This window comes from Eumetopias jubatus, unplaced genomic scaffold (genome assembly GCF_037043125.1).
Source record: "Eumetopias jubatus isolate StellerSeaLion01/CBP00866 unplaced genomic scaffold, mEumJub1_p1.0 scaffold_13, whole genome shotgun sequence".
Classification (NCBI taxonomy): Eukaryota; Metazoa; Chordata; class Mammalia; order Carnivora; family Otariidae; genus Eumetopias; species Eumetopias jubatus.
In genome coordinates, this window is record NW_028274819.1 from 26,935,082 (window position 1) to 26,962,105 (window position 27,024).

Genomic DNA, 27,024 nt, shown 5'->3' on the forward strand with positions numbered 1-27,024 from the left:
CCTCTGCCCCTCTCCCGGGTTGTGCTCTCTCTCACTCCCTCAAATAAATAAAAATCTTTTAAAAAAATAAATAATTGCCTATAACATACTAAGAATGTTTAAGTTGTACATAAGAGGCTATTGCAGACAGATACGTATCTTTCCCAAAAACCATATGACATATTTCTACGCATTTTATAAATCAAAAAAGAACATAAACTTGCTGCTTTTTTTTTTCTACCTCTGAATCCATTGGCAGGGCCCCTGTATCCATTCATCAAGCCTCTAGCACCACGGGAACCACCACGAGACACACCACGACTGTTATAATAGGGCTGACTGCTACGTGGAAATCCAGTGTTCTGCTGGGGAGGCTGCTGGTGGTTACCAGTCACTTGATGGGGCTGGTCCTGGGAACCATGGTAGGTGCCAACCACTATAATAAAAAGAAAAAATTTATACACACACACACACACACACACACACACCACATACACACAGCTCTTTACAACCTGTTCTCTCACATTTTCTGGGTTAAGGGGTGTCTTATACTGCCTCCTCAAATTGTCTTTAAATTTTCATATTAACAATAGTGAAAACTATACATTAGTTAAGTCATTAAGTCTATTTTTCTCCTACCCATATATTAAGCTAAAGAGAATACAATTCTCCAACAATTCCAAACCTTTAGAAGCACACAAATGTATGAGATCACAAAAATCTATCCTTCCAAATTAAAAATGAAAAAACCTGTATTACTAAACATCTTCTAAGAGGCATCTGCCTACTGAGACCCACAATAATTCGGAAGATCTTACCTACTAGAATACAATTACCATTATGTATCATTTGTTTCTTTTCACTATAAAGCTCCTTAGTGGTAAAAGCTTTCCTATCCTTTTAAATTTCCCTTAATACTTAGTGAAACATACAAAACCATGCTCTCCCATAGCTAGAAAACCATATGGTGGAATATTCAATTATAAAGATAAATCAGCAGAGGCCTTCAACTTATACTCACCCCCCCTTAATGCCTGATTCCATTTCAAGTACTTTTAAGTACAACCAATTTAGAAGACAGTTAAATAGTACTCACACTGGCACTCAACCTGATGAGGTTAAGAGAAGATTCTAGAAGGTTCACACTAACCTTGCACACCCCTTCCTCCTTCCACAATGGGGAGAACTCTAGAATCTAGAAATCTTCAAAAATTAAATCCTAAGGTACCTTTCTGCTATTACCCCAATGTTTGTAATTCACAGGGGGTGGAAAATGGGATGCAAACACTACCTTTGGAAGGTAGAGACTAAAGGAAGGCCCACACCCCAGGAACAAAAACAATCAGCAACCTCTTGCCAGCCCAAATCTCCCATGTTTAGGCAGAGAGAAAAGCTGGTATGACTTTTGAAAAACTTCACCTGATATATTTTGTATCCTGAAGAAACCCCAAACACATTTATCAGTTCTTAGAATGCTATTTGGAGTGAATAAGCCCAACTTTGCCTAGGAGAAGGAGTCATGGCTCCTTTTTGAACTATGTAATTAATGGACCAATTACACTATTCATAGTGTGATCTTTCTACAGAGTGCCTTTTCACTACATTCCCCAAATTTAAAACTACAGGCAACTATCATGATCACAGGTAGCAGTTTCTATTTGAAGAGATTTGATTCACATGCATATAGAGAGTGTCAAAAGTGAATTTTCAACTCAACTTTTTATCAGTAAGAATTGTATTAGTCTTAGTCAAATCTCACTGCAAGAGAACTCATAGCAGTACAATTAAGGCACTTTATTTAAAAATACCAGAAATGGTGGCTCAGTCGGTTAAGCGTCTGTCTGCCTTCTGCTCAGGTCATGATCCCCGGGTTCTGGGATCGAGCCCTGCATCAGGCTTCCCTGCTCAGTGGGGAGTCTGCTTCTCCCTCTGCGCCCCCCAGCCCAGGCACATATGTTTGTTCTTTCTCACAAAAATAAATAAAAATAAAATCTTAAAAAAAAACAAAACAAAACCAGAATTCCTTTAAAAAAAAAAAAACAATTTCTATCGAAGTGTTTGTACAGCATAAACTCTAAGTCCATAAATAATAGCCATATTCTTGCCATATCCCTTTTTCAGGTTGTTCCTGACTGGACAGTACAATCTGCTGTGGAGCAGGTGTATTTGGGGCCTTTAGACATTGTGCTAACATGCTTATGAGTACATGGCAATAATTAAAGGAGCCTGAGAGCATGAAGCCCAGTTTTATCACTCAGCAGCTGACCACAGATAGCATAATGGATAAATATCAGATTACAGCTGATTCAAACTCCCTACTAATTACTGGTGCTTAATACTACAGGAAATGTGTAAGAATGTTGTACTGAAAAATCCATAATGTTGATCCAAGTCTATCAAGAAACTGGACAATTAGAATATTTCATAGTTATTTAAATCAGTCTGGTAAAATTAAACTATTAACTCCTATGATTTTAGAAAGGTATGCTAGTTTGTTATGGGATTCCAATTAAACCTGGGATCTAAATAACCAAAGACCTAGGGCGCCTGAGTGGCTCAGTTGGTTAAGCGGCTGCCTTCGGCTCAGGTCATGATCCCGGAGTGCCGGGATCAAGTCCCACGTCAGGCTCCCTGCTCAGCAGGGAGTCTGCTTCTCCCTCTGACCCTACCCCCTCTTGGGCTCTAATAAATAAATAAAATCTTTAAATAAATAAATAAATAAATAACCAAAGACCTAAAGCAGGTATTTCTTCATACCTTACAAAATTCAGAAATCTACGATATCTCTATCTACATTATTGCAATGTGTGTGGTAACTAACCAACTTGTGAATGACCTTACTTGCCAACAGAGACTTTGTTTCAACCTAGTCTACCAAAAAAACAGCCACCATGAGGTTTTTGCGCATTTTATTCTAACCAGCACACTGACAACCAAGCCAATTCCTTACTGCTTCTTAACTTTGTATAACTGACTTACTACCTACCAGGTATCATGCTCGTTGGCTTCAATTAATTAGCAATTAAGAGTAAAGTTGATCATAATTTGAGTAACGAGTTTAGTTCCACTAAAACCATAGAATGGAACAGGGATATTATGAATGCTTACTGACCAAAAGAAAATTGGTATAAGGCCTCCAAAAAAAGTGCAGGTAATTCACATACAATAAATATGGAATCAATTTAATGAAAAATCCATAAGGTCTACTACTAAAACAAAAACTCTTGGACACTAACACTCTAAAGTCTAAACTCTAAAGTCTAAACTCTCCTAACACTGTCACTAACAGCTGGAAAGCAAGCAGCCAAGGAAGGGACGCTGGTTTTCCTACCTGTTTGAAGCTGTTCTTGCTGAAGGTCTGTCTGTTCTACTTGGTGAGGCTGACTAGAAAAGCTCTGGTTATAACTGGCCTGGTACTGATTTTGCTGTTTCAAAGTTTCTGGTTCATTAACAGGAGGAACTGGGGCATTCATATTGAACACCTGTAAGTAAATAAAGTAAATGATTACTTCATCCCTTTATGCTAATAATTTCCCTACTTATAACAAGGCAGACCTCAATGCTGGTTTACCTCAAATGTAAATGCATTACTGAAGTCTCAAACACACTCTCTCTCTCTCTCTCTGTATATATATATATTTATATACACACATACACACCACATGGCACTTAAAGGAGAGCATAAGAGGGGATCAAAATCTAAAAAACACACAAAGGGCGCCTGGGTGGCTCAGTTGGTTAAGCAACTGCCTTCAGCTCAGGTCATGATCCTGGAGTCCCTGGATCAAGTCCCGCATCGGGCTCCCTGCTCGGCAGGGAGTCTGCTTCTCCCTCTGACCCTCCCCCCATCTCATGTGCTCTCTCTCTCTCTCATTCTCTCTCTCTCAAATAAATAAAAAATATTTTAAAAAATAAATAAATAAATAAATAAATAAAAAGACACACAAAGCATCAGCCTTAGAAATACTATTATAAATAAGAAAGCTTTTTAAAGGATGCAAACCACTGATACAATGTCACTTACTGAAATTAATTCTATGAAATTTAACTTTGAGTTGAATATTTTATTCACTTATTTATTTTTAGTGACATTTTAACCAAAAGTTAGTATTTTAATATTTAACTCTATGAACTTTACCATGACCACCAATTTAGCTGTATCCCATTAATTACAGTATTTTCATTATTTTCTAGAAATTCTGCAATTTAGAGATGCTTACTGAAAAACCACAATGAACTATAATATGTGAAATTTACTATGAGAAACTTCAGTAAGATTAAGCAAATATGGAAAAATGTAGACAATTGTTAAATCTAGATAATGATTTATATTTAGATATCGTAGTAGTCTACTTTTCTGCATGTTTACTTTTGTTAATCAAACCAAAAAGATGAAACTATAAAAAAGGAAGATGTGAGCACGTTAACTCCCAAGACTCAAATGTTCTCTCTGGGAACAGGAAAATATTAGTTTATTTCAATTAAATATACTCCACAGTTTGGATAGATGCAAACTCAAACACAAAGCTAAATGAAGACTTTTTTGTTGACACTCTGGTATGATCATAGCACACACTAGGCATTTAATATTAGTTCAGTTAATTTACTTACCGTTTGCATGGATTGGAATGGAGCTGCATTTACATTGATTCCACTACTATGTAATGGTTTGCTTGTCCCAGCCTGGAACACCTGAGGCTGAGAAGCAGCCGGAAGGGATGATGATGCTGTAGTCTGGTCTGTATTTAAAGAGATTGTTGCCTAAACACAAAATAAATAGATGCATTTTAGTGGTAAACTAAATTTAGCCAAGTCTATTATCCAAGACTTAGTATGTTAAGAAATTCAACTATTTCATAAAAGCAAAATACTGTATTGCATGCATTAGGTCCAAAAAGAGTCACAATATTAACACAATATTTACCTCTGCCCAATTCATGAATAAGTGCCTCATCAAGTTTATGTTACCTAGTAACAGAAACTTGCCTGAATCTGGTCAATTGGTTCCTTTTGTGGTCGCTGCTCTGTAGCATGAGAAGGCTGGTACAAGGGCTGAGATGCTGTATACCCCTCACTTGTGGATGAAACCAAAGGAACCTACACAGAAGTAAAGCAATCAAAGCTGCTTTCTGTTACACACTCTAAGACAGGGCTAAGAAACAGATATACCTGTTAAAGAGACTATAAAACCTAACAACTGCAAAAGATACATCTAATATTAAAGCTGAAACTTAGATAAATCCAAGTCCGGTTATGAAGTCCCCCAACAAATGCTTCTAAATGGCAGTATCTACACTAAATTTTAGAATTATGATATTTAAATAGGTCTTCTCAAATTCTACTCCGTTCAAAATAAAAAGGCATCTTCCTTCATTAAACTATTAATAAACATGAGACTTAACAAAAAACAGTGTTTTTTAAGTTATTAAAACAAAAGTAAATGTAACATGGAAATAAAGGCTGAGAACTACCCACCTCAGACTCAGATAATGATAAAATTCATACCTGACTTTCAAAAGCCAATTAAAGGAAGAGACCCAAGAACTGATTAAAAACAAACCTACAGCAGTATTTCTGTCACTCTTACCTGTGTAGCTTCTGGTTGTACAGGAACTTGATTAGGCTGAGCAAGTCTAGATTCAGAATGAACTGTAAAATTGACCAAAAAAACCCCACTGTTACCCAGGAATCAAATTTCTTTGGAGAAAATTTCTATAGCCAAATCCTAAAAAAAAACTTTTTAGTGATCATGAAAATAAACTGGAAAAGTATAGGTAGGATTTTAGTTTTCAAGTGAGCATTTTGGTTTCCTGGTAATCATTATTAGTCAACTCTCACAATGGCTTTCATTTTGAGTTCTGCTAAGGTAAAGTAAGGCGTCAGTGAAAAAGTACTAACAAAGAGGTACAGAGCAGAACAGGCAAGAATCAATGCCACAGTTATCCATGAAAAAGAGCCTTTTAATGTGGTAACTACAAAGCAGCATTACCCTTACTCAACACCTTAGATAGACAATATTCAAGAATATTTTAACATTATCAACTTTCAATATAATCTTTAATGCTTTCACAGGAAAAAATAAGAATACACCTTTAAAAAAACCTATATTCAAATTGTCAACTCTTATCAGTCTTCTACTCCCTTCCCCAACCACGGGTTAAAGAATCAAAAATACAGGATCTGTGGTTAGTCATTTAGAAATCACCCATTTTCATCAGAAAGGCTAACAAACTCAGCATTAACTGAGTATCTAAATGGCTTACAGGTTATATCAATGCTATATGTGTTGATTTTGGCACAACTTTCCAGCTATAAAAACTGTGTGTTAGTCTTCCTCTGGTAGAACTTGGAAAATCAACTTTGATTCCTTTCCAGAAGGCTTAACCTGGATTTGTTTTTTAACTCTTGGTAGAAATGTTGGAGATACGAGCTCCCTTTACACTTTGGAGAAATCCTATCTTGACAAATCAACGGTGTCATTAAACAAGCTTTCTCTCAGCAACTCCTTTTATGACACTGAAGATTTTTATGACATTAAATGTTTTTTTAGGGCGCCTGGGTGGCTCAGTTGGTTAAGCGACTGCCTTCGGCTCAGGTCATGATCCGGGAGTCCCGGGATCAAGCCCCGCATTGGGCTCCCTGCCCAGCAGGGAGTCTGCTTCTCCCTCTGACCCTCCCCCCTCTCATGTGCTTTCTCTCTCTCATTCTCTCTCTCAAATAAATAAGTAAAATCTTTAAAAAAAAAAAAAAGATTCTCTTTTAAAAATAAATAAATTTTTTTTATATAGTTCCACTTTTGTGCCCTTAATAATGACATGTTCTGGGGAAAAAAACCAAGACTCAAAATCACTAATGGTCCTGGAGAAAAATGGCCCAGGTAACAGAGTACAAGACACCAACAACTCTATTTAGTGCTATTTCTAATAATGGTGTAACATTAGCAGGAGTTTGAAACTTCAACTGTCTTTTGGCCTATCTTCACCTTTCCTCTTAAACATCCCCTTAACCACTTCACTGTTGCATCTCATCTTTATTTAGGTAATAAAATGTTCAGAAATTCTCCTAAAAAGCTGCAAGCATCCTTGAGAGAGACCCCTCTATTATTTTTATGCTTAATTTTGAAATTTAAAAAGCCAAGCAAAATTTAATTTATATAAATTACAGTAACAAGCAAAATTGGTCTGTAATGTTACAAATCAGGAAATAGTTCCCACAGGGCTGGAAGAGAGGGCAACTAGTGACTGAAAGGCTTCTGAGGTACAGGTAATATTCCATTTCTGGGTGCTGGTGTGTTCAGTTTGTGAAACTCATCAAACTACATTTGTACGTACTTAAGTCTATGTGTGACAAAAGGTTTAAAAAAGCAACAGAACTACAGTTATTCATATTACAGGGAAAAACAGTAAACATTTCTTATCAAATTAAAAGACCTAAGATCCAAAAGTTAAGCAAACATTAAAAGGAAATAATTTTCATATGCTTTACAAAACCTGAAAGCACTGGCCCCTATATTTCACACGTAAGAATATATCATTACTAACCCGGAGGGCAAACCAGCTGAGGCATGTCCATGTTTTGTGTCGGATTCATAGGCTGTGCAGATACAATGGCAGGATCAAGTGTCTGGTTTTCAAAATCCAGCATTGAATCCTGCAAGTCAGGATATAATGGAATTAAATTAAATCACGTAAACACTTAAACTTTCAGTCAGTGTTTGACTCAACTGCACCTACCTGTATGAAATTATAGGGCCCCTGCATTTGCGCCATAAGGTCCTGGACTCGCTGTCTTCTCACAAGGGGATCTGCCTGAGCCACTGGAGTCAAAGAGTGGGGCTCCGGTACTGAAGGAGATGCAGCCTGAGGTTGCTGCTGGAGTGAATTTACCACCTAAAGGGGATAAAGAGGGAGGGATGCAGACTGGGAGAATGCAAGAGCTCCATTCATATATGGCAGTATACTATAAACAAAATAGTAGACTTTAATGCAGTTACTCAAACTGACCAAAATCGTAAATTTAAAATTTAACATTCAGTGCTATCACTTCTAGAGTGTTCTCAATTCCACAGGATCACTACGTAGTATTTCAGATTTACTTTATAACCTGCTTTCAAAGATTACCAAGAATGTATCGTGCTTCAACTGCTACGCCTTCTATAGTAATTAAATCTGTATTTATCTCAGTACCTGATAGTCAGCACTCAAGTTAGTTATTATCATCAAACTTTGAGTTCCTACCATTTCATTCTCTCTGCCAATACCATAGAATCAAGCCCTATCACCTTATCTAACTTGCTACAAAAGCCAAAGCTCACTATACCTACCTTTTTCCTAGCTCTAATAATTTCTGATTATTTAGTAATTCCCTGCTCTTCTGGGAAATCTCATTAATTTTTATTATATCAAATTTACATTCTGTCTGGCTTTTAAACGTGGGCAAGTCATACCTGGTGAGCCCAGATAAATCATAACCTTACTTCTAAGCAATAATGAGATAATAATCACTACCTAAATTGTTATGAAAACCAACTGAAGTGTCATCTACATCAGGTTGCTCAAAAAATTCCTTAGAATTCCATCTGGATAGCCTTTAGAAAGGCCCTACCTACCAAGTACTTAAGAACAAACTATACTGGCACATTACTAAGTATGATAATATACTTTTCTCTCCCAATAAAAAGCAAAAAGTACTACACTAAGCACTGTTACTTCCCAAACTTTACTACTATGCCAACATATACTTTTCATCCCTAATGTTCAATAAAACAAATATGCTAATAATTCATTTCTACCTATATCCATGCTAATATATACCTATTACCTCACTCCCCTAAAAACATACGTCAAATCTACTTAGTCAAGGCCCAGGAGGTTTACATACCTTGTATATAAATCACCATTCTACAATATCTATTGTTCTTTTAACGCTCCTCTAATATTTCTGAACTGCCTTGCATAATTCAGCAAATACATACTGTCTTGCTAGGGCTTCATGGGACACTGTTTTCATCCAAACTAGGTAACTTTCCAGAGTACAGGGCAAGTTCTTTACTCAAGCTATCAAGAGTGCATTTTAGCACATCAATAAAAAGCTAAAGGTATTAATACAATCACACCTTTGGAGAATGCTCTTGATGGAATAATAATATTAAAGAAAAAAGCGTATTATTCAAAGCTATTTTTTCTGTGCTTTAGATATATAAAAGTAGTAACCTAAAAGAGGATGGAAAGGATGGCAAGGACCAACCTGGCAAGGCATTTTGATTTTATCTTATAGGTAACACAGCACCATCAAGAGTTTCAAGTAAAAGTAACTTAATTAAAACTAAATCTTCTAATAACTGACCTATAAAACTGAATAGAATGGCCAGGGGCAGTGAGAAAAGAAAAATATGAAGGGGGCACCTGAACTAGATAGACATGAGGACCTGAAGAAAGGTAATGTCAATTGAGGAAAAGATGACACTCCAACATATCCCTTGGAAGGTGGGCCTTTTCTGAAGGCTATCCATATGGGTGCCCAGATTTTTATAGAGCAACCTGGTATCAACAACACACAAATCATGTACTGTAATAACCCTAACTTACACACAAATAACTTTACATAAATTTTCTATAGCTGGATCAGCTAAGATTCTACTAAATATTCACAGGTATAAATAAATTATCTTTTAAACATAATGATCTTATGTTTAATAAGTTTGTTATGATAGTAAATGTACTAAAAATGCAAAAGACTAACAATCTTAATTTGTTCTTAGGAGATCCAAAAATTACTAATAAAAACAAAAGACAGCAACCGTGTAACCGAGAACTCTTACCTCAACTGTTTCAACTGTCCACTCATCTACCTGCTCCTTTTCTCCACTGCTGAACTGTGTTTCTGCCATAAATTGTCTATTTACATACTGCAAAGCAAAGTAAATGTTTGAGAGTTCTGCTTGAAAGGCAGAAAAAGAAAGCTAACATTAAATAAAAATCATACCTCTGTTGATTCAACTTCACTTTGTTCGGTGTATTCTTCTGCTGGCTCAGGTTCTAAGAGGTCAAGAGAGGATATAAATGAAGAGTCAGAAAAGCTTTTGATAATTAACAGTTCATTTAAACTCCAAGTAAGGTAGCAGTTTACCATCAAACAGCCAGAATTTATTTACAAAGTTATAGTTAGCAGTAAGTTTCTGTATTTTAATCATTCTTACAATAATGTATTTAGAAAGAGTTTTCTTTACCATTTACTCCAGAATGAATTAGGTTCAAGAGTATTTCTGACTAGGTAAAATGCCAATAAAGAGCTAAGTTAAAACTTCTCTCTCTAGCCTTAAGAAGTAATATTATAAAGCAGCATACAGATTAAAATCTTACTCTCTATTTTAATCAGTTGGTGAAAGTAGTTAAAGGTGGGGAGAAGACTTCCTTATGTTGATCTGCAAACAATAAATTCCACCAACGTGCAATCTTCCCTTCTAGTTTCAACCTTATAACACTGTACGAAGTGCTTACTATGTGCCAGATACCATATACATACATACTTCACATACTACTTTCTAAATAGAGAACCTGAGATACAGAGAAATTCAGTCACTTGCCCAAAGTTACATAGCTAATGAGGGTCAAAGCCAAGATTTCAATCCAGGCAGTCTGATTCAAGAATCCGTGCTTTTTAACCACTACAAAATTTATGCTCTGACAATGCTTCCAATGATACTCAGAATTTTATTTATCAACTTAAGTTATCATAAAAGTACTCCTAGTGAGTAAACTTACCTACTTATTAGTTTATGCTAGGTGTTAAAGTTCATTGGAAAAGATCCCTTGCCATTAAGAGTTATAGTTCAAGATTACAGTTATAATCACCCCAACATTTAAAACACAGACACGCGCACACACACATGCGTGCGTGTACCCCCATGCTATTCACTTCACATATTAGCATGGTAAACAACAATAAATCTGGGCATGTCAGCCACAATGTACTTAAAAAGCCCTACAACATTTCCCCTCACCTATACTCCAGCCCAGAAATACTGCAACAAAAAAAAGTATCAGTTCTTAACAGTGATCCAGTTGAACATTTGAACCAGTAAGTAAATGATACTTTTTTTAGGGGGGAGAGGGAGACGGAGAGGATCTTAAACAGGCTCCACACCTAGCATGGAGCCAGATGCGGGGCTTTATCTCACAACCCTGAGATCATGACCTGAGCTGCAATCAAAAGTGGGACGTCAACGGACTGAGCCACCAAGGTGCCCCTAAATGACTGATATTTAATACCTCTGGGAATAACTCTTAATATACATTGTTTTAATATTTTGTCTTGCTTAAAGTTTCATTAAAAACCTCAATGTGCATATGTAACTAAGTAAATGTATAACCTGAACTTGTGGCAAAAGAAGTAAAGCCAGGACTATAAACTAAAGCTCATATCCCCCTAAGTACTTACCAGCTTCAGCTACCTGGTCTTCAACTGTAGGTGCTGAGGCTGCCTCTTCTTCCTCACATAGCCCATTCTGGTGGTTGTGAGTGCTGTCAAAGTAGTTTGACTGGAAAACACGCTCAACAATTTCCTTTAGAGCTTTATCTAAAAATTAAATATGAATTACAATGTTAGACCATCTCAAGATGCCTGACTTGAGTAAGATTCAACACGCTACAAAATATTGCCCTAAGAAAAAAACCTTATCAACTCTTACTGAAACATACATATAAAAAACATCAAAGTCCACCAACAACAGGAATTGTGGAATGACAGATAAGAACCTATTAGTATTGAACTTTATATACTTATAGGAAGTTAGTTCAAAACAAAAAGCTGACAGCTATCATTTAATTCATTTAGTATGTATTTAACACCTACCTATATGTTGGGCAATGCAATAGGCAACGGGGCTACAACAAGATTTGTAAAAGATACAGTATCTGTCCTCCCTAAGTTTATAAACTCCAATAGAGAAGAGTTATCAGATACAAAAACAGTAAAATCACATCTGTGAAAAGTACTACACAGAGGTAAAATGGATTAGACCTAGGCATGAAGAAACACAAGAGGCTTTCGTCGTGTGTAAGTGCTACAAGAGCACCGATCCGGAAGGTGAGTAGTAGAAAGGAGAGAAGTGTTTCAAGGCAGAGACAACAGCATTTACAAAGCCCTGTATAAAAAGAAAGGGTGCCAAACACAAGAAAATGAAAGCATGTGCTGTGGCTGAGGCATAGGGAGTAAGAGAAAACATAAAGAAAAGACGAGTCTAGGGCGCCTGGGTGGCTCAGTTGGTTGAGTGACTGCCTTCGGCTCAGGTCATGATCCTGGAGTCCCGGGATCGAGTCCCACATCGGGCTCCCTGCTCAGCAGGGAGTCTGCTTCTCCCTCTGACCCTCCCCCCTCTCGTGCTCTCTCTCTCTCAAATAAATAAATAAAATACAAAAAAAGAAAAAAGACAAGTCTAGTAAGGGCCAGAACATGCAAGGTCTTTAAGTTAAAGACAACTGTATGTAAAATATAATTAAAAGAAAGCCATTAAAAGAATTTAAAGAGGGATGCAGAGGGTGGATTCAGTTAAGAGATTGCATTAGAAAAGAGGCAGAAAAGCGGAAGAGAAAAAGAAGTAGATAGATTCAAAAGATATTTAAAGGGCAAAACTGGGGCGCCTGAGTGGCTCAGATGGTTGGGCGTCTGCCTTCGGCTCAGGTCATGATCCCAGGGTCCTGGGATCGAGTCCCGCATCAGGCTCCCTGCTCCTTGGGACCCTGCTTCTCCCTCTGCTTCTCTCTCTCTCTCTCTGTCTCTCATGAATAAATAAATAAAATCTTTAAAAAAAAATAAAAAAATAAAAAAAATAAAGGGCAAAACTGTCAGAATTTGGTACACTTGGATATAAGGGGGCAGGACAGCAGGTGAAGGTATGTGTCAAGAATTAATCTCAAATTTCCTGGCCTTATATTTAGTACACGTAGAATGTACTTAATGTTTATAGAACGTATTCCCTAGTAGGTCACTTTACAGAAAAATAAAACTTCAAGGACAGGATCAAAATATCATGAAGTTAATCCTGTTAACAATAAAACTAACAACTTTTTGAATGAACATTCATGTTTTCCCTTCCTCTGCATCAGAGGCTCGTAACTAAGAACTATTTGTTTTAAAAAACTTATGCATGAAAACTAAATGCACATAAAAACACCAATTTGAGTTCATTAGTACCTCTTCATTAGCAATAAAGATGTTACATTCCTAAGACGAGTGAATAAGACTAGTAGAAAGTAACACCAAAATAAGCTACAAGCTTATTTAACTCTTGTTACTCCTCAGTAATGATCAGGTTTGACCCAAAACTATTTTTTCAAGCTAACAAGTTTATACATATGCGTAGATTTTTTTCTATTCGAACTTCAACTGATGAATTCAGTACATATTTGGTGCAGAGCTAAAATTAAGAAGCCAAAATGATTTTTTTACAAAGAAATACAGTAAACAACACAAGTTAACAAACCAAGAAAATTATTTCTTACATGAAGAGATACAAAAAGGCTGGTTCCTCATATTTGATTTACCTATTTCCTTAAAGCAAATACACTCAAATTACATCATATAGTTTTGCCAGTTAAAGCTTTTTATCCGATTTTTCACCGAATAGCTAAAAATAAGGTATAAACAGACACTTTTACCTTAATATGTTCAAAATCTACTTCCCTAATCAACTTTATAAATAGCAAAGATAAGAACCTATTCCCTTATTTACTAAGGAAATGAACCTAAAATTCCTAATTTACTGAGGTAGTGAAGCTTAAATGGCCCTTTATTTTCTTTAAAATCAATATGCAATGCACATTTGAGGTTACGGTTTAAAAAAAATACAAAAAAATTAACATCCTCAAATTAGCTGAAGTCTAAAACAAAACTAAAGAAAGACGAAGGCAAGGGCCATGAGTAAAACATACAAGGTACAGTTAGTATTTTTCACAAAATTTCACCAGTAAGGAAAAAAAAGTCCCTATCTAATACCAACAACTCTGAAAAGTGTATTTGGTGTTAATCTGTCCACCTCAAGCAGAGTAAGTTATAAACAAAACCATGTTAAGTTAGGATTCCCACCTCTACAGATTTATGATTGGTGTTTGACTTGCACACACACACACACAAAGAACAAAAAAAAAGGAAATAAACCAAAAGTAAACAGTAGATGAATGTTATTTACACAGTTCTGAAATTTCTTCAATTTACTTTTAAAAAGAAAACTAATTTTTAAAGATTCTTAGTTACAAAATAAAAAATTATAATACTCACAGGTTGTTCCACATACAGCTTTTTCCTTTCCTTCCAGTAAGTCCCATAGGTGAATGGAAGCATGTTCATACTGCTCATTCAACCTTATAATAATTAAAAAGCTAATTAATTACTTTTTAGTTGTCAAGTCAGCACTTAGAAGTTTCTACTATCAAATACCACTATACCTCAAGCTCATGTCCCGTTCAGGGTCTGCTAATTTGTAGAATTCATCCAACAATGACAATTCCTCTTCAGACAATATTGGCACTCCATTCAAACCTTGCTTCAGATCAGTTCTCACCTCATCATCTCCCAATTTGTCCAAAACATACTGGAGCTCAAGTACAGTTTTTAAACGTTTCTGTTCTGCTTCTTCTCTCATAAGCTGCTCCCGACGCGCTGTCTTCTTTATTGTTTTCTGAATCTGCATAAAAATGTAAGCATAAGACATTGAAATGAATTTCACAAAATTCCTAATTTAGTTCAACCAATTTCAAGTCCAATATAAATAAGATATATTTTAATCAATGCGTATGTGACCCTGATATACAAAATGATGATTCCCAAATTACAAATAAGTTTAATATTTAATGCATCATGTTTTAAACAGTTGCTAGAAATTCAGAACACATCTTCTCCTATAAAGTATTATACTACTGAAATGTTACCAATAAAAGGATATTATTTGGGATTTGTTTCAAAGTAACCTAGCTGATAGGGAACAAGGGAGTAGGTGTGGGTATATATGAAATAGGATTGCCCACGAGATGAAAACTGTAGAAGCTGAGTATGGATACAGGGGTGTTCATTATATATCCCTTTCTTTAGTTTTGCCATTTTTCTAATAAAAAGTATAAAAATTAAAATTTCTAATTAAGCCCCTGAGTCAATTAAAAAAGAAACCCGGGGCGCCTGGGTGGCTCAGTCGTTAAGCATCTGCCTTCGGTTCAGGTCATGATCCCAGGGTCCTGGGATTGAGCCCCACATTGGGCTCCCTGCTCAGCAGGAAGCCTGCTTCTCCCTCTCCCACTCCCCCTGCTTGTGTTCCCTCTCTCGCTGTGTCTCTCTCGGTCAAATAAATAAAATCTTAAAAAAAAAAAAAGAAAGAAAGAAAGAAACCCAAACACAGTAACAATAAAAAAAAAATCTTACCTATATCCATCTCCTCTAGGAAAAATGGTCCAAATTTTTCACTTTAAATACCTACTATCGACTCACAAAGAGATACTACAACCCACCACTGCCTTCCTCACCCCCAACAATCCACTGCTAGTACTATATTATCCCAACATATTGAAAATAGTGACTAATAGTGGCTGGCTCAGTCAGTAAAGCATGCGACTCTTGATCTCAGCGTCATGAGTTCAAGCCCCATGCTGGATGTGGAAGCTACTTAAAAACAATAATAAAAAGAAGAGAAACTGACTTGTTTTTATGAATAAAGGTATGCTGGCAGAGAAAAAGAAGGTGGCGATAGAAGAGAGATGTATGCTAAGTACACACTTATTTTTCCCCACTATTCTTTTCCTTCTGCTAGTCTTTTAACTTTCCTGGGAAGGTAAAGGGAGAGCATCCACCAAACTCAAGTAGGTCTCTCTTTTCTCATGCATAGTGTCAGCTTGGGGTCAAAGAAAGGTCAGACTTTTAAAGAAAGGTCACTCTTTTCAAGAGCCATGAAAGTGTTTTCCTTCCCACTTCTCCCATTTTTCAAGCCTCAGCAGGATAAACTGAGACAGAGAAAACCAAATAAAGACATACGAAATGTATAATAAAGGGAGAAATGGGGAAGAGAGACCTAGGAGAACAATGAAGTCTGCAATAAGACAAATCTATGATGGCAGCAGAGAGGGTAGCAGATTAAATGATATTTAATGGTAAGTAGCAAATGAATACTACATACAAACATAGAGATGAAATCTAAGCTAGGGCAGTACAGAAAGCTTTCAGGCAGAAGGTAACATCTACTCCTAAGACAGATGAGCTTTCAATCTAATTGGGGAACAGGGGCTGGGTGTGTGTGTGTGTGTGTGCAATTTTACGGTAGAGAGGCAGCCAGTAGCCAGAGGCAGGAAATATTATAGGAAGAGACGCAGGAATGTGAAATTAAGAAAGCAAAAGAAAGAAGATAAAGAATGCCACTTTGGATAAAATGAGTAATTCAAGTAAGAAAGAATATGAAAACTCGAAAAGGTAGGCTGGAGCTAGGTTAAAGAACTTTTTTTTTTTTTTAATTTGAGAGAGAGAGAGCGCGCGCGCAAGAGCATGAGTAGGGGGGAAAGGGAGAAGCAGGCTTCCCGCTGAGCCAGGAATGGGACTCGGGACCCCAAAAGCAGACGCTTAACGAACTGAGCCACCCAGGAGCCCCAAGAACTCTTGAATGCAAAACAAAGAAGGCGTTTAAAAATTGTGAGAAAGTGCAATAAAGCATCAGAGTTCAATAAAAAGACTCCCAATAAATTTAAATGCCCAGTGAAAAGTTCCTGAAAACATCACTGTTAAATTAGAAGCAAAGGAGAATCTAAGTATTTTTTTTTTCACTTACATGGTGTTAGTAGCTTGAGAAATAGATTGCTTCTATTTTTTTTTTTAGATTGTTATTTATTTATTGAGAGAGAGAGAGAATGGTAGAGAGAGAGCATGAGAGGGAGGAAGGTCAGAGGGAGAAGCAGACTCCCTGCTGAGCAGGGAACCCGATGCGGGACTCGATCCTGGCCTGAGCCACCCAGGCGCCTAGATTGATTCCATTATTAAACTGTACGGCAGGGGCGCCTGGGTGGTCCTGGGATCCAGCCCCTCATCGGGCTCCCTGCTCCGCGGGAAGTCTGCTTCTCCCTCTCCCCCTCCCCCTGCTGTGTTCCCTCTCGCTGTCCCTCTGTCAAATAAATAAAATCTTAAAAAAGAAAAAAAAACTGTACGGCAGTCCTACTTCTCTGATCCGTATTTTTTTAAAGAAATCAGAAAAAGAAATTGCCAGGATTCTGACCTAGGTGAAGCGGAACAATTCCCTACTTGGGTGTAAATTAAGTTTCCTTTATTCCATTTTGAGGGATATCATCAATATTTTCCAACTTTAATCAAATTTCGTAAGTACTATATTAAGTGCATGATCTATATGAGCCCTGAGTCAGATACTGTTCCAAGCACAACCCTGGGATGAGGTAGGGACCATTATTATCGCCACTTTACAGATCAGAAAACCGAAGCACTGTGACAGCCTCTCTCCTCTCCCTGTCTCTCTTTGGGTACTACTGGTTCTGTTTCTCTGGAATACCCTGAATGATATAGGGACAGACAAGTTCGGCAACTCAAAGTCCTACAACTATTAAATAAAAGTGGCAGAATCAGGATTCAAACCAGTCTGGTTCCCGAATCAGAACTTTTTATCTCTGTACTGCAATGTCTCTCATCACATAATTGTTTTGTTTATTCACTTTACCAAATGTGAGGCAACTTTGTATCTAATGCTGTTAACCTTTCTCCAAATAAGGTAACACTAATTCAGAAGAATATGAATTTTCTGGTCTCCCTCAATTTTCAACAAATTATTTGACTTTGCTTGTATTCTTATCCTGTTCCCAAAGACTTCTATCACATCAAAAGATGTACGAGAAAAACACACCACTTTGTTAGATCATGAGTTGATACAAGAGCTATGTATCCAGTCTGCCACATTCCTTAAGATCCCTAATGGAGAGAGTGATTACCAAATATAAAAACAAGACTCTATTTTCTGATCGTTAAAAGAACTGTAAGATGGTCATTAGGCATAAAGGAATATATGGAAAATAAATGTTCATATACAAGAAATATATGGAAATTATGTGTGTGTGTATTATATATATAGGCTAATTTCTTTTTTAACAATGAGATCTTTAGGGTAACTACTATAGTAAGTTTGTCATATCTGGAAAAAAAAATTTGTCATATCTGAAATCTCAGTTCTCAAGTATCTTTCAGGTATTACATTAAACTTTACAGAACTGAAAAGCGTTTCAGGTGTAACTGAAAGCAATCCTCAACTTGCAGAGAGCTTATCAACAGTAACACAAGGACTAAAACCCAAAGAAACAACAAAATTTTCTGCCTTCCTTATTTTTATTATTGCATAAACATACATATAATCTTTTACTTACATCTTGACTTAATGCCATGAAACTCCTCTGTAATTCTTTTGCAAACTCCAAATTATTTGTGACTTCCTGGTACTTAGATACGGCATCCTAAAATAACAAAGACAAAACCCAACTTTACTAAAACACAAAGAACCACAAATTAATTTTCTTATTAAGAACAGCAAACATATAGTCTTTGATAGAATGTAGCATCTTTACCAGCTGATCTTGATTAAGCCTTTCCCCTTTGTTCATTCGTTCCTGGTAATCATCAAGCTTGCCCTATGTTAAAAGAAAAAAAGAAAAAGAATTATGCCCCACATTAAAGTATATACCAGCCTAACCATGCTGAAATACAAACACATATAATCCTCTAAGTTTTTCTCAAATCTTGCCCTAAAGATACGTTTTAGTTAATTTCAGTTTAAGTTAGTGCATGAAGTTAGTTAATAAACAGTGAGCTAAAAAATGAATGTAGATACTCCCACCCCTGCTGAATGATACCAAATTTTGTACTACAAGCCAATGACATGACACAACATTGCTTATTCTTTAGGTTTCTCAAAAAAGATCTGCATCAGATGGCCTGCACAAATGGTTCCTATCCACATGAGTGAGGGCCACAATTTGGTTACAATCCTGCTTATACAGGAGCATATCAGACATTTTAGTGTCGAATTCTTATCCCTCTCTTGCCCTTGCCAAAGAATTCATGTGACTAAGTGATATAAAAAGAGTGTATTTTTGGGGCGCCTGGGTGGCTCAGTCGGTTAAGTGGCTGCCTTCGGCTCAGGTCATGATCCTGGGGTCCTGGGATCGAGCCCCATGTCCGGCTCCCTGCTCGGCGGAGAGCCTGCTTCTCCCTCTCCCTGCCACTCTGCCTACTTGTGCTCTCTATCTCTGTCAAATAAATAAAATCTTTAAAAAAAAAAAAAAGTGTATTTTTCCTGAATAGACCCAAGTGCATATTATCTTTGATGAGCTTCACGCATTTCTTTTGAACAACATAATACTTCAGCTATCACATCACCTATGCATAGTGTGCTAGTCAACAGCTTTGCTTCATTTTCTCACAAATGGAATTAAATGTATGAGAGTGGGAAAAGAAAATTAACCTCTGGTTTAAGTCATCTTTACTTTCACTAAAATAAAAACTTTGGCAGTTTCCCAGGCTACTACTATTTGATAAGACCCCAAAGAAAAGATATCCAGGTAATGCAAAAGTCAAGAATTGAGTTGTTTTAAAGGTCAGAGGAGAGGGAGTAAATAGAAACCTAAATTAAGGGGGAGAAATTTTTTTTGAGAGGGGGGAGGGGCAGAGGGAGCGAGAGGGAGAATCTTAAGCAGACTCCATGCCCAGCGTGAAGCCTGACATGGGGCTCAATCTCACAACCCTGAGGATCATTACTTGAGCTGAAATCAAGAGCTGGACACTTAACTAAGCCACCCAGGCACCCCAAGGGGGAAAAATATTTTAATTAATATAATCACAATAAATTATGAATATTTATTGTTCCTTCCCTCAGCAAAAATAAAATTAACCACAAAACAAAATACAAAATCTAATAAAATGCATTCAGGGTCAAAGAAACAAGTTTTAAAAACAATACTAGTTATAGGTCAAACGATCCATTTTCTTTGTACCAGAAACATCAGTCAACTTGCATAACCGTTCCACCCTAAATTAAAAAGCCTAACAGGACACCTGGATGGCTCAGTTGGTTAAGCGTCTGCCATTGACTCAGTTCATGATCCCGAGGTCCTGGTATCACACCCCATGTCGGGCTCCCAGATGAGCGGGAAACCTGCTTCTCCCTCTCCCCGGCACTGCCCCTCCCCCATTCATTCTCTCTCTCTCTCTCTCTCTCTCTCTCTCTCTCTCTCTCTCTCTCTCTCAAATAAAATCTTTAAAAAAAAAAAAGCCTAACAATTCCTTAGTTATCTTGGAAGTAAATAAAACCAAGATAAACATTAAAACATTAAAGGCTGATGAAAGTATCCAATTGTATTCTTAGGTGGATTATTTCACACAACAACCTCCAGCTTCTGGAAAGGTATAAAATTTGTCTATGGTTGAAAAATGAAGGCAGGCCTAATTCCAGGTACAAAAGATATGCTCAACTGCCTTTGAACATTCTTTGAGGATGAATAAAGGCAGTTCATTCTCTTTTTTAAAAGGATAGGCTAACTTTTAAGAAATAAAAAACCAAACAAGATTTGCTTTTAATGATGATGACTTAGAGTATAATAATACTTTATTATAGTCAGAATTCCTCTATTTAGAAATATACAGATAACAAAAGATATGAGAATGGAAAGAGGACCTAAAATGTAGTGCTAGTACAAAAAAAATTCTGAATTCACTATTAGGCAGAAGAAAAAATAATTAGTTTATACCTGGCATTTATTATGTTCCCTTTTTCTATCTTTTTCAAAGAAGCTGTTGCTAAATCTAAAGTAACAGAGTTGAGTATATTATATATCCCTCATAGGGTTTTACCCTATGAGAGTTTTACCTACCTAGCTTAGCTTTATCATTTAATGTCTTAAGAACTTAAAACATATATGCCAATTAAAATTGATATCAAGTCAAATTCCTAAAAAATGTACATATATAAAAATATATATATGAAAAGTTTTTTTAATGTTAAGAATGGTACCTGAGTAGAATTAGAGGTGGAAATTTTTTCCTTTTGCTTTGTTTTGTGTACTCATTCTGCAATGAACACATACAGTTTGAATAGAAAATTAAAGTTTCTTACTATAGAAGATAGTAAGAATGACAGATTTCAGGACACTGCCAGGACTTTAACCTATAACAATCCTTGACTATGAATCTATACTATCCTATACCAGGACAAGCTATCCTAAAGCAGAAAAACTCCAATTTTCTACACAATTAACAAATTTAGTATTCATCCAACCCAAAACTCTATGGCAGATTACATTTTCCAAAGACAGCTACATCTGCAGTTCTACATATTCTTCTACTATGTGACCTTGGCACTGCTCCATGTAGAACTATTCCAATTCCTCTGCCATTGTATTAAGAGGGCTTCTACCAACAGAGTACAGTGGAAGCGATCCTGTAAACTTCCAAGGCTGTTATCATAAAAACAATGTATCTCTGTCCTGTTTGCTAGTCACTAAAAACACTCGTGTTTGGAGCCCCAACCTATCCAACAAGAAGTCCAACAACCCTGAGGTTGCCATGCTATGAGGAAGCCAAGCCATGAAGAGGTCTTATATAAGAATTCTGATCAGCAATCTTAGTGTTATAGTCATTCTAACCCAGGCATCAGACATGTGAGTGAACAAGCCTTAGTCTTCCCAGCTGAGGCCCCAGGAATCACAGAGCAGAGACACAAACCCCACTGTGTGCCCTGTCTGAATCCCTGACAGGCAGAATCTGTGTGCATCATAAAATGGAGTAAGTTTCGGAGTAATCTATCACACAGGAGTAACTGGAAAAACGTTAAAAGGGAAATCAAAACAAAGGGAAAGCAGCTGCTATATGAAACTCAGCTTCACAGTACACACCTTCATTGAATATTGTCACCAAAAACTATGCAGACTTTGCAGCCAAAACAAAGATCTATTTCCATTAAAACTTGTACATCTAGGGGCGCCTGGGTGGCTCAGTCGTTAAGCGTCTGCCTTCGGCTCAGGCCATGATCCCAGGGTCCTGGGATCGAGTCCCACATTGGGCTCCCCGCTCGGCGGGAAGCCTGCTTCTCCCTCTCCCACTCCCACTGCTGTGTTCCCTCTCTCGCTGTGTCTCTCTCTGTCAAATAAATAAATAAAATCTTGAGAAAAAAAAAACTTGTATATCTATTTCTTTTGATTTTTATAGCGCTATTTAACAGATTTCAAATTTTTCAATCCGTAATTTAAGAGCCATAATTTTCAAAGGGAGGACTGCCACTGACACCACAAGAAATGACAGTTTACTGTGACAGAAGAAACATGTTAAAAAGTCATGATGTAACTGAAAAATCTCAAGGATCTTTAACAGGGGATTTTCAAAAGCTGACCACACTTCCTTATACCTGGTGAGCTGAATGCAGTTTTAGTGATACAATCAAAAAATGTCATTAACTACAGGAATGGAAACTACAAATCTTTTGTAAAACATTTTTCTAACCATAATAAAAGTTTCATTATAGCTTTACATTTGTTCCTCTATAGACATTAACACTTGCTATACTACCGTTGTAAATATCCTATTCCCTTGTCCTGGCCCAATCTTCAAAAAGGCAAGATGCTGAGTCTGGTCAAAGTTCCTAATAAATGGGGGCGCCTGGGTGGCTCAGTCATTAAGCAGCTGCCTTCGGCTCAGGTCATGATCCCAGGGTCCTGGGATCGAGCCCTACATCGAGCTCCCTGCTCGGCGGAAAGCCTGCTTCTCCCTCTCCCACTCCCCCCTGCTTGTGTTCCCTCTCTCACTGTGTCTCTCTCTATCAAATAAATAAATAAAATCTTAAAAAAAAAAAAGAAGAAGAAATGTAAATTCTCAAGGTGCCTGGATGGCCTGGCTCAGTCAATGGAGCATGCAACACTTGATCTCAGGGTTGTGAGTTCGAACCCCCGCTGGGTATAGAGATCACTTACAAAAATTAAATCTTAAAAAAAAAGAAAGAAAGAAAAAATGCAAATTCTCAGGCACCACCCCAAGTGCCTCTGGGGGTGGGACCCAGCAATCTGTGTTTTATCAAACCCTCTGGACGATTCTAATGTGTGCTTAAGTTTGAGAAACATTTATTACCTAGATCAAATACACTGTAATTCCCTTATAATAATCCAGTAGAATACAGAAATAAGAAATTATTTTGACTCAAACACTGATAAAATTGTGACCATAAAAATCATTATATGGCAGCCTCAATTTGGTTACTTAAAGGTTTAGCTTTAAACAAACTCAGAAAACTTGTTGAATGGCGGTTTTCTAAACCAGCTTATAAATCTATTTAACCTAGTCATTTACATAAGATCCATTTATGATCTGAACACTGAAGGGTTACCATCTTCCATTCACAGTTCTTTTATTAAATTGTGCACTGTCCAGAAGTTCAGAGCACTTTATAATTAAACTCACTGGTGAGTGCCAAATTCATACTAGCAACAGAAAGCCTCTTAAGAACAATCAATTGGTCTAATCTTCTGCCTTTCAAAATGAGGGTGGATTGCAATCCCAGCCCACTCCTAAGTAGCTTTCAGACATTAAAAAAAAAAAAAAGACATGGTATCTGCACTAGTCCCAAGAGTAGGTAACTCAAAGACAAATAACACTATCATAACTGGCTTCATTCCTACTGTCACAACACTCTTCATTTGGGGTTAAATTTGCAGTATGAACTAAATCAACATGTAAATAATTTAGCTTTTCACAATGACTGATCCAACATTAACTCCGATGAATGCAAAGGGGCACACACAAGAGCAAAGGGCTCCAGACAAACACAGCCTTTTTCTTCCCTAAACTAGAACATGACTACCTAACACCTCGTACGAACAAACTGGTCAATTACTCACAGCATCCACATAAAACGAATATTAAGTATTTTTTCTGGAAAATGGAGCTGTTTTCCTAGCATAAAAAGATATCCTCATCAGAAAGCCTATCACAATACTGGTAACAAAAACCTGTCCTCTTAAATTCTTTCTATCTTGAAATTCAATTTAGGGTTCCTTTTCAAATACTGAGCATCCTGAGAGTATTAAACATTCATTTATAGCACCACATATGAGGATGGCAAAAATCAGGCCATTTTCCAGATTATCCAGTCTCTAAAGGGATAGAGATGTGACTATCCCCAATTAATGTCAAAAGACAGTATGTGGGGGCACCTGGGTGGTTCAGCTGGGTGTCTGCCTTCAACTCAGGTCATGATCCCAGGGTCCTAGGATGAAGCCCCGCATCAGGCTCCCTCCTTTTTGGGGAGTCTGCTTCTCCCTCTCCGTCTGCCCTTCCCTCTGCTTAGTCTGCCCTTCCCTCTGCTTATGCACGTGTACTCTAAAATCTTAAAAAAAAAAAAGACAACTCGCTCCTAAGAAATAATTATCCCAAGAAGTGCTCCCCAGTCCCACCCTATCTCCTGTTTGTTGCTTTTAATAGTTGACAGTATTCACTATGTGACAGACATTCAAATTTAAGCTATCAGGTAGCTAACCCTATCAGCAAGGGCTATTACGAATCATATTTCACCTAACTAGAACCTGAAAGACAGGACAGTTAATAACTTGCCTGAGGTCATCAATCTCAGAAAAATCATTTGTGCCTCAATATGTTCCTTCTTTATGTCACTCTGGATTCTAGCCATTGCTACATTTCATTTTTGCCCTGCTGTTTTCCTCCCTTCCTTCCTCCAGAGTACTATTTTTTTATAAAGATTTTATTTATTTATTTGACAGAGATAGTGAGAGCAGGAACACAAAGCAGGGAGAGTGGGAGAGGGAGAAGCAGGCTTCCCGCCGAGCAGGGAGCCCGATGTGGAGCTCGATCCCAGGACCCCAGGATCATGACCTGAGCCGAAGGCAGATACTTAACGACTGAGCCACCCAGGCGCCCCTCTCCAGAGTATTATTATGTTACTGCATCGCAATACAGCTAGATCTTCCATTCTTCTCAAGAATTTTTTCATGACCACAAAAGTTACTTTACTGAAATTCAGTACTTTACTAAAAATTCAGGACAGTGCTATGAGGGGGCCAGAAGATAAATATCCAAAATAGCTATCCTCCCGAGCTTTCCTTCTTCCCTCTTAATATCTGACAAATTCCATAAATGAATAAAGAAAACATTTTAAAAGTACATAATTTTAAAAAATAGAAAAGAGAGACTCCAAAAACACAAAAATTCTTTAACTAGACAATTATAGTCACAACAAGAAAGATTATGAGGGGACAAGCATCTGAAGAAATTAGCTTGGCTATCCAGGAAACTATGTAACCTCTCTTCTCAAAGAGATCTCCAAACTGAAACAGAAAAGTTAAAAATGAAGCCTAAAATAAAAGAATAAGAGAATCTATCTATAAGTTATTTTGTGTCTCCAGGCCAAATAAATCACTTCTACAGTATTGAAAACCTATAGAAAAATGCAAAACCAAAAGATAAGGATTTTTCTTCTCAATTTTCTGTAATCTTCAGTGGCCTTTCTACATACTACTTCAAGTCTCCAGTCCCTATATTCCCTGTTCTTCACCTAGAAATATCAATTCTGACTTTGCCCACATTAATGGTAGGCAGCTGACTGCCTCCTGGCATTCAATTGACAATTAGTTACCAGTAAAATTCACAGGAGACAGGAAAGATACTAAGAAACAAAAGTTTCCAACTGTAAAAAGGAGGGTAGAGAGAACACATACTACAATCCATAGATGATCCATAACACCTCTTCAAATGCTGGAAGCCTTCTCATGTAGCAGAAGTCTGAGCTGTTCCAGAAAACAAAGTCAGTATTAAATATTGTGGGGAGCAGAGGAAGGGTGAGTTGAGAGGTGACTCTAACATCAAGATCTTAAAGAGTTGTCCAAAAATGAGAAATGAGCATTCTACCAGGCCCTGTAAGACTGATAATTGCAGAAACTGAGTGAATACTTGTCAAGAATGCAGGATTTCTTAAACACTAAGAGTAAGAGAATACTAAATTAGATCTTATCTACAATCCCATTGTAAGACAAGTTTTTCAAGCAAATAAGTAACCAGGAGTTTAATTTGATAAGACTTTTGTCCCACTGAAAAGGGAAAAAAAGTAAAAGGTAATCCTGTAAAAATCCTTATTCCTTGTCCGTGGCTGTAATTATGAGGCTAAGTCTGAATGAATGGAAGCAGCTGACTCTAGTAGGAAAAAAAAAAAAGTGTAATATTGAAGAGTTCCAGCATCACCTACTTTGCATTATACTCTTAAGAAGTCTAAAGCTTGTGCATTTGACAAACAAATGACTACTGATAATCTTAATGGTTATCTTTTGAATTATTAGTTGCTTTAACCAACTACTCATTAGGATGAGCTGGTACAACTGAATGATTTTATATACTGCTGAGAGTTCAACATAAAAAGATAGGAACTGTAATTAGTGGAGACCAAAATTCAATGATTAAAGTATATTTCCATTACTTCTATGTCTGGATAACAATATTAAGGGGAATGCAGTGAAATTTCTAGTAATTTACAATGGTTCAAATACCAAGAATCATCTATGCCCCACTTCCTAAGACTATTTACAAATCATGCTTATAGTACCAAGATTTTAAAATGTGCTCTAGTTGCCTACTCATCAATGCTACTCACTTAAAAAATAAATCAAAAGAAAATTCTTCAGGAAAAATTGCATTTCAGTAAAAACACTGCAGTAAACAGCTCTGTACAAAAAGCATTTTTCTCCCTCATGGATTAATCCATCTTAACAGGGTTTTGTTGATGAAGCTACAAATATTTCTATACGATTCAGTCGAACTAAAAGATATTTATTTAGCATTTACCATGCGTAAGGCAGTGTTATATCACTCATAATCTCTGCCCCAGAGGAGCTTAACTACCTATTTAGAAAAACACAAAAGGTAAGAACATAAAACAATATCAAAATGTCAAGTATAGAGATAATAGACAGTACAGGACATTAAAGGAAACAGACTACTTTAGCTGAGCATAGCCAAGAAGCACACCTTCCCTTT

At 36.9% G+C, this 27,024-nt stretch overlaps 1 protein-coding gene across 2 annotated transcripts in view; it reads right to left on the reverse strand.

The window, feature by feature from the left end:
* Nucleotides 1-27,024, reverse strand: part of CAPRIN1 (cell cycle associated protein 1) — a 40,191-nt gene that overhangs the window by 6,554 nt on the left and 6,613 nt on the right. Inside the window, exons 1-15 of one of the 2 annotated variants that reach the window (XM_088018047.1) lie at nt 25,716-25,838; nt 18,570-18,632; nt 18,372-18,458; nt 14,424-14,662; nt 14,257-14,339; nt 11,419-11,556; nt 9,964-10,016; nt 9,800-9,886; nt 7,713-7,868; nt 7,521-7,629; nt 5,567-5,628; nt 4,966-5,076; nt 4,591-4,740; nt 3,311-3,461; nt 221-415 (exon numbers count right to left, since the gene is read on the reverse strand). In XM_088018047.1, the coding sequence (XP_087874173.1) occupies nt 221-415; nt 3,311-3,461; nt 4,591-4,740; nt 4,966-5,076; nt 5,567-5,628; nt 7,521-7,629; nt 7,713-7,868; nt 9,800-9,886; nt 9,964-10,016; nt 11,419-11,556; nt 14,257-14,339; nt 14,424-14,662; nt 18,372-18,458; nt 18,570-18,632; nt 25,716-25,736 (1,705 nt within the window). In that variant the 5' untranslated portion in view covers nt 25,737-25,838. Of the gene's footprint in view, nt 1-220; nt 416-3,310; nt 3,462-4,590; nt 4,741-4,965; nt 5,077-5,566; nt 5,629-7,520; nt 7,630-7,712; nt 7,869-9,799; nt 9,887-9,963; nt 10,017-11,418; nt 11,557-14,256; nt 14,340-14,423; nt 14,663-18,371; nt 18,459-18,569; nt 18,633-25,715; nt 25,839-27,024 lie in introns of those variants that run through there. The other variant, XM_028087703.2, reaches the window with a different exon arrangement.